Source organism: Sorex fumeus, unplaced genomic scaffold (genome assembly GCF_029834395.1).
Source record: "Sorex fumeus unplaced genomic scaffold, SorFum_2.1 ptg000065l, whole genome shotgun sequence".
Lineage (NCBI taxonomy): Eukaryota > Metazoa > Chordata > Mammalia > Eulipotyphla > Soricidae > Sorex > Sorex fumeus.
The window spans coordinates 5,322,275-5,332,915 of NW_026606122.1; the positions used below are offsets into that span (position 1 = coordinate 5,322,275).

Sequence of the window (10,641 nt, forward strand, 5' to 3'; positions counted from 1 at the left end):
CTAAAGGATAGTTCAAATTCAAATCCTGGAATTGGATTCCAAGGTTTGGGCTCGGGGCTGGAGCAATAGCACAGCGGGTAGGGTGTTTGCCTTGCACGCGGCCAACCCGGGTTTGATTCCCAGCACCCCATATGGTCCCCTGAGCACCGTTAGGGGTAATTCCTGAGCAGGAGGAACCCCTGTGCATTATTGGGTGTGACCCAAAAAGCAAAAAAAAAAGTTTGGGCTCTCAGAAATGTTTTCAAACCATAATTTTCCATTCCCAACACTCAGGTGAATTCAGTACACCCTCCCCAGTCCCAGTGCTTAGGATAAGAAACTGGAATTACTCTTTATGCAGCTCCCACCAGGGACTTTCATTCTTACAATTCTGTGAGGATACCTACCTGAAAATACTCTGAATACCTTAGTGAAATTCAAACTTCCGAGCTGAGTCACAAACTGACACTCATAAGGATAATGAGTCCAGGGGACCAAGAAACCCAGTTTCTGACATAAGAGGCTTTCATCTAGACCTGGCCCCACCTCTTTCAGGCTTCATCATGTATTCCCACACAAACCAACCCAGACTTTAAACCTGAGGATGCTATACTCTGAGAAACCCCTGCCCACCCACTTACCAAGAAATTTTTCTGAGTGTCTTCCTCCTCCTGGCCTCCTATTTTTAACTCACAAACTAGGTTAAGAAAAAGCACTATAGATAGCAATTTATTTTCAGGTTTCAACTTTTTAATCAGTTCCTTGAAGGACATCCTAAATGCTACATGAAACACAACAGAATATTTTTCTTCCAGTACTTAAAAAAATGACATTCACATTCATATTTTTAAGAAACTTCTATATAATTTGAGTGGTGTGAGCTTGAGTTAAAAAAAACCCTCACGTTATCATAATCTTGATGCAGATTTCTTGTAGTTACATTCGGAAATTGCTTCCCAAGTACAAGCATCGTATATGGGTTTTTAAGAAATATCTGTAAATGCACCTTATCTTAAAATATCTGGCATTTTTTTCTTTGCCAGAACAATAATCCTGAGTCCAAACTAATAAACTAGTGAAAGGAAAAACACCCAGTTTAAAAATGTCCTCAAATTTGTAAATTTGCAATGGGAAGAAATTGCTTAAAAATGTGGAGCTTACTAAAAAGGTTAAACAAGCTACCTTGGGAGCTCAATTCAAAAATATAAGTTGACATACTAAAAGTTGTTTCAGTGCAGCTCCAAAAATCCTTATAAATACAGCCATTTGAAAGGATGGTCCTGGATCAGAAGTTTTATTCCTTGTGTATCTGAGAACAGTAAGAAGGAGGACAATTGTGATGTCGGGAAGGTACAAGTTAGCATGCTTACCTCCCAGGAATGAAACAGATGCTGAGAGCTGGGCAAAGGGGACACCCCTTCATCTCCTCAATGCCCAGCAGGAAGAAAAAATAAGAATGACTGGTTTTTATACACCCCCATTATTCCTCCAAGGCTGCCTAAGCTCTAATAGGCAGTTGGAAACAAGGGAAAACAAGGGATGGTGGTGTCAGAGAGGCCGGCCAAGAATGTTGAGGAAGGACGGGAAAGAGGAATGTGATAAGACCAGGGGACAGAGATCTGCAAAGAAGTCTCACCTACATTAGGTGTGCATGCCTCATCTCAGTTGTCATAATTATCTCTGTAATTTCCTCCTGAGTAGCGGTCATAACCACCCTGGCTTCTGGGAAAAAACCAACTGTGTTACACTCCCTCCAGCCCTGCCCACCCCTGCCACATTAAAAACCGTATTTACACAGCCTGTGTCAAGTTATAAATACAGCATGAACTTTTAGCAAGCATAAAAGGCAGTCTAAGCAATAAATATGTATAATCAACTTACACACAGCCCTGTGAATCTGATTAAACACCATGTCACAAAGGAACAACCAACACGGTACATAAAAGCACACATGCATCATCTACTGTATGATCTAGATTAATACTCTATCAGCACAATACAAAAATAGTACATTAAGAAAAAAAGCACACAAAAATAACATGAAGGGAGATCAATACGAAGATACAAGTAGTTATGGCACCAAAGAAGAAAGTCTCAGCACTAGTACCTCAACATCTTGCTACCCACCTGCCTCCATAGTCTCGGGACCTTCCATATCCGTAGCCATATCCTCCAGGACGACTGTCATACCTGCCACTCCCATAGCCCTGGTCCCCACCACCTACAGCAGATAGTTAAATGAGAGTTATTGGAAATAGACAACCATCAGGCAGGTCTCTTTTGCACCTCATGATTCAACTTACCACACAATCCACTTACCTCTGGAGTAGCTGCGACCACGCCCGTGGGCCCCAAAGGCACCCCCTCGGGTTCCCCGGGCAGACTTGCCTGCGTGGTCCACACGAATCTGGCGGCCATCCAAAGACTAGGTGTGGAGAAACAAGGATGGATGGGTGATGAGGCAGGTAAGTGGCGAGGCAAGAAAGGGCAGGGCAGTGGGCAAAAGGGCCCAGAATCTCGTGTGGGCACCAGGTTCTGGGTGCCATGTTCCAGAACAAGTTCCTCTGACCAGAGTGGTCTTAAAGAGCTTTACACTCCCACAATCACCTGATTCCACCGTGTTCCCTCTGCCACTACTTACATCTTGACTGAACTCAGGCCGAGTTCTCCTCCCCACTCCTCTAAAGCTGCCCAACTATTAGGGCTAGACAGACACCTCTCTCGGTTTGAGGCTTGAGTCCATCCCAGAAGACTCACGAGGTCCTCTCCGGGCCAGGCCCACAGGTCTGCAGACTCTACTACCTAAGCCCATGGCAGGTCAACCATCCACAGGTGGCTTCTCGGTCTCATGCAGGACCAGTCGTCGCCTCCCAGGCAGCCCGGCTCTCTCTGCCGCTGCCCTCCACCCCCTAGAACAGAAGGCAGTCACGCTCCTGTGAGTGGGCACTGCGGGGCTGGGTGGCCGCGTTGCCCCTAGCAGACAGAGGGGGTAAAAACTGTGGAAGCGGCAGGTACGGGCAAGGGCCCCTATGCATGTAGAAGGTCTCACCTCTCCATTCATGGCGCGCATGGCATCAGAGGCATGCTCTGGATTGGTGAAGGTGATGAAGCCAAAACCCCGGGAACGCTGAGTCTCCCGGTCCTTGACCACGACCACTGGGTGGGGGGGAGAGAATGAGTGGCAAGGAAGGTTGTCAGTAGAGAATGGAGCTGTCCATCATCCGCAAAATAATAAAGGTTAAGTTATTCCGCTGTTTGAGCTTACAATTACGGCTTAGAAACAAAGGAAGGAAAGGCGGCGGAAGGGGGGTGAGGGTAGGGTCCTGACTTTCCTCGCGAGGATTCTCTGGGCCCCAAACATCACCTTCTCCAGCTCTCACCCTCAGAAATGGGTCCAAAACTGCTGAAGTGGTCTTCCAGCGCTTGCTCATCGGTGTTGAAGTTGAGCCCTCCCACGAAGAGTTTTCCATCTTCCGAAGACATACCGGTGACTTAAGAGTCCTGGGGAAAGAGTATGAATGAGGGTGGGAAGACCAGGCGGCAGGATGGGGGAACTAAGCAAAGGTCCACAAAAAAGAAAGCAACAACAACAAAAGGCAAGGAGAAGCGGGCGGAAAACAGACACGAGGCACTAAAACTTAACCAAGGAGGCTGAGCAAGCAGGCAAAAAAGTCGAGTCTGCAGGGCCAGCTCCGCGCGGTTGCCACGGGGGGCGCTTTTGCGCATGCTCACAACATCCACTACTACTACCACCACGCCCGTCATTTTCTACCGTTGTGCAGGCCCAGAAAACCTTTGCGTTTCCTCGGCGCCCGCAGAACAAGATGGCGGCGGTCACGTGGGGAAGGAGGGGAAGAAGGGGGGGCCTTCGGTCTCGGCTGTCGCGTGGTCAATGTCGCCACCGACGCCGCCAGCCCTTCCCGACAGTCCTCGCAGTCAGAGCACCAGCCTTCCCCAAAACGAAATGTTTCGCCTCCGAGTTTGCGACTGTCCCGCCTCAGAGAAGCCCAAGCCTACGAGTCAGAAGCCGCTACTTGGGAGCCTCGCTGTTCCGCTTTCGCAGCGCACATCAGTGAGGCTAGGAGGGGCTCGCACTGTTGGACATCGCGGCTTACCTGGAAATGAAGAGAAAAAGCCGCACAGACTGGAGCCGCCAAGAAGCTGAAAGAGTGAGGAGGCCGGCGCGCGGGAAGGCGCTTGATAAAGCTTACGTAGTGGCTATAGCAGAACGTCCCCGCCAACGTGTGCGCTCATTGGCTGAGACTAGAAATGGGCGTGGTGAGAGGAAGGCGGAGCCTGGGAGCAGTGTGATCGGCGCTCTTCCGGGGATGGAGACCTTTGTCTGATTGGTGCACCCGGGCATCGGCATTCCTCCACAGATCCTGCCATCTCCATCCTTACTCTACACGAACTTGTTCTAACTCACACCCCTTTCCATCTGCTTCGCATCCTTTACATCGGTTCCTGTATTGGTTTTGCCATCTTTCACTTCACATCCCACTAAAGCCACATGTTTTATCCCCTCCCATTTCTGAGGTTATTATCCTTCACAGACTGTTGTTTTTTGTTGTTGTTGTTTTTTTTTTGCATACCCAAGTGTACTCAGGGCTTACTCTTGGCTCTGGCTCAGGGATCACTTTTGTTCTTCGTTTTGTTTTTGGTTCTTGTAATACACCTGGCGATGTTCAGGGGTTTCTCCTAGCTCTATTCAGGAATCACTCCTGGAGATGGTCAAGGGACCATATGATGTGCCAGGGGTTGAACCCAGGTGACTCGCGTGCAAAGCAAATGCCCTGCCCGCTAAACTACCTCTTCGACCCCATCAGGGATCACTTCTTGCAAGGCTGGGGCACTGTATGTGGTACCAGGTATCCAACATACGTCCTCCGTGTGCAAGGCAAGTTGTACTATCTCTCCAGGGCCCCTTCACACTTTTTAACTTCAGACCCTACATATTCTCAGTATCTGATGCTGACTCTTACTTTTTTCTTTCTTGATTTCTTGAATTATTTCCATCCTTCTTACATTTGTTCCCTCCCTCCCTCCTTCCTTTTTTTCTTTGAGCTAAACCAGGTGATGCTCAGGAATTACTTCACAGCTTGGTGCTGGGGGTCACTCCTGGTGGTACTGTGGGAAGCTTGTGATGTCTGGCCATTTTCTTCTTTGTGCAAATTTTAGTCTTTTGTCGTGGGCCTATTTTCTCTAGTCTCATTCCTTGTCTTTTTTGGGGCAAGTGGCACACCTAGAAGTGCTCAGGACTTAATCCTGCTCTGCTCTCGGGACAACTCCTAGTGGGGCTGGAAAGGACCAGATGCAGTGCCAGGGATTCCTTGTAATTTATGAACAGCTTTCATCCATATATGAAAACCACTTGAAGATTGTCTCAATTTCTCCACCAGTACACTGCCTGAATTACATTCTAAAAAACAAAATGTGCAGATCTTCAAAGGGAATGATTCTCATAGGATCCAAGAGATAATATAGGTGCGGGGCACTTGCTTTGTACACAGTCAATCCAGATTCAATCATAGGTACCACATAAAGTCCCCTCAGCCCCATCAGGAGTGATTCCTGAGCACAGAGCCAGGAGTAAACCCTGAGCACATCCAGGTGTGCCCCTCACCACAAGAAAGTGGAGTGATTCTCAATCCACAGAACAGTTTTTGTATTAAGACAGAACAGTCATTGATTCACAGAAAGGACTTCCATGAAATGAATTTAATAAATTTTTTGCGTCACACCCGGCAATGCACAGGGGTTACTTCTGGCTCATACACTCAGGAATTACTCCTGGCGGTGCTCAGGGGACCATATGGGATGCTCGGACTCGAACCCGGGTTAGCTGCGTGCAAGGCAAATGCCCTACCCACTGTGCTATCGCTCCAGCCCCTAATTTAATAAACTTTATTTTGGATTTGGAGCTGTTACTGGGCCCGCTCGAGCAAATCGATGAACAACGGGAGGGCCTTTACTTTACTTGGATTTGGAGCAAAGAAATAGCTCAAAGGGCTAGTGCGCATATTTTGTTTGCAGGAACCCCCATTACATTCCAGCAATGCTGGTTGGACAAGCATCACCAAAAGTGATCTCACGCAATGAACAAAGAGCACTGAACCATGGGTAGTTCCTGGAGCAGTGCAAGGTGAGGCTCAAACCCCTCCCCCAAAAAAGAAGGATATTTTTCCATCTCAGACTAGATTTGTTCATTTTCAGAGTACAATATGTTATGCATCCACAAAATGGACTTATTTTAGTTTTGTTTCCTATGCCCAGGATGACATGAATAGCTTTCTAGCCTGTACATACTGGTCTTAGAGCACCCTTGGAGAATCTGAACCCCAGTAGACAAAAAGATCTTTGTTTGCTTCTTGAAATGTCTGGGATCTGGGGCTGGAGAGATAGTGAAGCGAATAGAGCACTTGCCTTGCACACAGCGAACCCAGTTTTTGCACCCCATATGGTCCCTGGGCCCTGGCAGAAGTAATCGCTGAATACAGATCCAGGAATAAGCCCTGAGCACCACTGGGTGTGCCCACCAAAATAAAAATAGATAAAATATCATAAAATAGGTTCGGGGACATGGTTCAGTGGTAGAGCATATGCCTTGCATGTGTGAGATTTGGGGTTTTGTCTCTGGCACTGCAAAAGCAAGAAAACAAACATATCTTAAACAGGTGCTGAACCTTAGCAAATAGTTTTTGCTTTTTTTGTTTGGAGTGCCACAGTGCTCAACACCCAGCAGTGCACAACAGTTACTCTCACTCAGTGCTCTATGATACTCCTGGCAGTACTCAGGGAACCATGCAGTGCCAGGGAGCCAATCTGAGCCTTCTGCATGGAAAGAATGCTTTCAGCCCATCAAGCTACTTCTATGGCCCTTCCTCTTTTTTTTTGTTCTTTTAGCTTTTGGGCAACACTTTCTGGTGCTCAGAGCTTACTCCTGATTCACACGAGGATCACTTTTTGTGCTGCTTGAGAGTCTATATGGGATGCCAGGGATCAAACTTAAGCCAGTTTCCTATCAGCTGTACTATCGCTTTGGCCAAAAATATTTTTTGGTTGTTTTGGCGGCCACATCCAGCAGTGTAATTCTGTAATTCCTTCTCTTTTACTTTCATTTATTAATTACTTTGGGGCCACATTCTGAGATGGTCAAGGATTACTCCTGGCTCTGTACTCAGAGATAATTCCTGGAAGGGTTTGGGGGACAGAGATTGAACAAGGGTTGGGTGCATGCGAGGCAGGAACCTTCCTCACAGTGCTATTGTTTGAGCCCCTCAGCAGTTTTTCTTTAAAGTAATTCATTGTCTATTTACTTTTGCATCAATTTTTGCAGAAGTGTGCATTTTTTGGAGTTTCAAATGCCTTTTATCGGTTTACAAATTTTTATCTACTTTTTGTGTCTTTTTTTTTCCTTTTCCCATCAGTGTTTCTCATTCTTTTAAAAATGCTGACAGAGGGGCCGGATCGATAGCATAGTGGGTAGGGCGTTTGCCTTGCACGTGGCCGACCTGGGTTCGATCTCCGGCATCCCATATGGTCCCCCGAGCACTGACAGGAGTAATTCCTGAGTGCAGAGCCAGGAGTAACCCTGAGCATCACTGGGTGTGACCCAAAAAGCAAAAAAAAAAAATTCTGACAGAATTCTGTCAATAATATTCTCAAAAATACTTTTTCAGGGGCCTCTGGGACACACTCAGTGGTGTTCAGGGCTTATTACTGATTCTGTGCTCAGGGATCACTCCTGGAGGGGCTTGTGATCCTATGGGGTGCCAAGGATTAAACCTAGATCAGTCACATCAAAGCAAGTACCCTACCTGCATTACTATCTCATTGCTGCTCCTACCACTTCTATATTGTTTTTGTTTTAGGGCTACACCTCACAACGCTCAGGGATTACTCTTGGCTCTTTGCACTCAGGAATTACTCCTGGCACTTCTTGGGGTCCATATAGGATGTAGGGGATTGAACCCAGGTCGGCCTCATGCAAGACAAACACTCTACCCACTGTACTATTGTTCTGGCCCCTTATGGCATGTTGCTTCTAAGGTTGATTTGTAATGGACACCACAGCAGTGTCTACTCATGATCTCTTGCTGATTCACTGGCTACACAGTGTTCCACAGAGGTTACAGTGGTGAGAAACTGAACTCTCCCATTAATAGCCATATAAAAGTTTATGTCGGCAGTGAATCCCTAGTTGACCAGCTTTTTTTTGGAATTAGGGTGCTCAAGGAATATGTCCTCAGGAATTACTTCTGGTCAGCTCAGGGGACCCTGTGTGGTGCTGCAGATCAAACTCAGATTGGCTACATGCAAGGCAAGTGCCCTTCCCACTATAGAGCTCAAGCTCCTTAACTCACAACTAGGACCTCAGGCAAGTGCTTGAATCTAAACCACCTGACTAAGGTTAGTTGGTTTGTTTCTTGGTTTGGGGACCATAACCATTGGTGTTCAGGGGCTACTCCTGGCTCTGTGTTTACTCCTTGCAGTGCTCACTGGAACTATGCAGTGCAGGATCGAACCTGGAGCTCCTTTGAACTATCTCTTGGGCCCTCACCTGGCTAATGTTTAGGGGTGAAACATTTGTCTTTTATGTGCAAGGCCCTGGGTTTGATCCTGAGCACTGCAAGAACTCACAGAGTACAACCAGTACATCCCTCACAAGTAAAAATAAAACACCCAGCTCAGCAAATTCCTTATTCTCCTGTTCTCTGAATTTCAGAAGCAAAGAAACATTTGTTGCTATAAATGAACTTGAGGGCTAACTTATTATACAGTCAGAGATAATTAATACCGTCCAGTTCTGTCCTCGAGATAGTGGTGCAGCCCTGACATCTTGTGATTTGTGGAGGCGAATGGGGGGGGGGGTGGAAGTTGACATCTTCTTCCCCTGATGTGAGGCAACAGTCCTAATTTGTAAAATATGAAGGAAGGTTGAAGGGCAGACTGAACTCTGCTCTATCATGTGGAGTTGCAGGGTAGTGGAAGTCCTGGTAGGTCAACAGACCCAGGTACCACAGATTGTGAATTCTATCATTTGCTTTCCAGTTTCTCTGTGGGCTTTCATCTTCACACCTTAAAAGGAAGCTGTCTCCCTTGCTGGCATCCTAGCCTTTCTGTCTCGAGGAATGGAGGGGTGATTGTCCCTGGCAGCTTATTTCATTTCCTCTTATTAGGCTCCAGACACCTCTCCCAGTAAGTGCTTTACATGGGGCCTGCAGTGGTCAAAGCCAGAAGTGAAATCTCAATCCTTTGTCAAATTGTTACCTCCAATCATAGAGAAAGGCACTGGGGCTTGGAGTGATACTTGTCTTGCATGTGTCAGTCACCACAGGCCACCCCCCAAACTGGGAGTGATTTCTGAACAGAGCCAGGAGCAAACCCTGAGCACTGTTGGGTGTGGCCCCCAAAACAAACATGCAAACACAAAAGACAACTCCTTACCCCACCAGACTCTTGAGCTGCAGTCTGCATAGCCATGTTTCTCCCAGTACCTTTTCCAAGGCTGGCAAAGGTTGAGCTTTTTTTTGGCTTTCTGGGTCACACCTAGCTATATTTAGGGGTTACTCCTGGCTCTGTACTCAGAAATTACTCCTGGCAGTTCTGGAGGGACCATATGGGATGCTGGGGATTGAACCTGGGTCAATCATGTGCAAGGCAAATGCCCTCCCTGCTGTAAAATCGCTCTGGTCCAAGGCTGTGCTTTTTGAACCAGGCCTCCTGCCTGCAGAGCATGCACTAAGTATGTGGAGCTGTCTCCCCAGCTTGGGGCCTGGCTTCTTAAACTGTGGGTCATACCCCACAAGGGGTTAACAGAACTGAATGTGGGGGCTCACAGACAATGTTCTCCCCAAAAATTATTAGTCAATATTTCTTCTGATTTTTTTTTTTGCTTTTTGGGTCACACCCGGCGATGCACACAGTTTACTCAGGAATTACTCCTGGCGGTGGTCAGGGGACCATATAAGGATGCTGGGAATTGAACCCGAATTGGCCGCATGCAAGGCAAACGCCCTACCCTCTGTGCTATCACTCCAGCCTCTATTTCTTCTGATTTTTGTTGCTGTTGCTTTGGGACATACCCAACAGTCTCAGGGATCAATCCTAGCAGGGCTCATGGGACCTTATGCTGGGGATCCAATTAAAATTTGCCAACTGCAAGGCCAGCGCCTTACCCGTTGTAAAACCTCCCCAGCCTCAGTCAATTTTTCCTTTGTATTCCTATTTTTTGCTTTTTTGGGGTCACACCTGATGATGCACAGGGGTTACTCCTGGCTCTTTACTCAGGAATTACTCCTGGCAGTGGTCAGGGGACCATATGGGTTGCTGGGAATCGAACCCGGGTGGGCCGCATGCAAGGCAAATGCCCTATCTGTTGTGCTACTGCTCCAGTCCTTGTATCCTATTTTATTTGGTTTACACTAAAATCTCTTGGGCAAGAAGAGTCCTGAGTGGAGAGTTTCAGAAGCTCTGGGTTAGGACAAGGGAATCAGTGACTTGTGATGTTTGTCATCTTGGCAGGAAGCAAGAAATCTTTGGGACTAATAGAGTTTTCTGTCCTCAGGGTAGCCAAATGTCAGATCCAGACAGGACTTCCCTGGCTGGCCCACAGTTTTACTGGCAGCCATTTGCAGAGGGGATTTTTCTGACCTCTCAATT

At 47.2% G+C, this 10,641-nt stretch overlaps 1 protein-coding gene across 4 annotated transcripts; it reads right to left on the minus strand.

Annotated features, from left to right (window-relative positions):
- Positions 1 to 711: 711 nt before the first annotated feature.
- Positions 712 to 4,186, minus strand: RBM3 (RNA binding motif protein 3). 4 transcript variants are annotated; one of them, XM_056128664.1, is made up of 7 exons: positions 4,095 to 4,186; positions 3,360 to 3,480; positions 3,029 to 3,135; positions 2,299 to 2,404; positions 2,107 to 2,200; positions 1,616 to 1,701; positions 712 to 1,288 (listed from the first exon to the last, which is right to left on the minus strand). In XM_056128664.1, exons 2-6 carry the CDS (start codon positions 3,460 to 3,462, stop codon positions 1,641 to 1,643), a joined length of 471 nt encoding a protein of 156 aa, XP_055984639.1. In that variant the 5' UTR covers positions 3,463 to 3,480; positions 4,095 to 4,186; the 3' UTR covers positions 712 to 1,288; positions 1,616 to 1,640. The 4 variants fall into 4 exon arrangements, with proteins under 4 accessions (XP_055984639.1, XP_055984638.1, XP_055984640.1 ...); XM_056128663.1 differs by lacking the exon at positions 4,095 to 4,186 and adding an exon at positions 3,773 to 3,844; XM_056128665.1 differs by lacking the exon at positions 4,095 to 4,186 and adding an exon at positions 3,752 to 3,844 and having other exon boundaries at positions 1,616 to 1,698.
- Between the last annotated feature and the right edge of the window lie 6,455 nt (positions 4,187 to 10,641).

Bases quoted from the DNA above. Each gene is read 5' to 3' on its own strand.
- RBM3 (XM_056128664.1), bottom strand. From the start codon at position 3,462: ATGTCTTCGGAAGATGGAAAACTCTTCGTGGGAGGGCTCAACTTCAAC. The intron at 3,136-3,359 runs GTGAGAGCTGGA...CCCCCCACCCAG, and splicing joins TTTTGGACCCATTTCTGAGG to TGGTCGTGGTCAAGGACCGG. The intron at 2,201-2,298 runs GTAAGTGGATTG...TATCTGCTGTAG, and splicing joins TGGTCGCAGCTACTCCAGAG to GTGGTGGGGACCAGGGCTAT.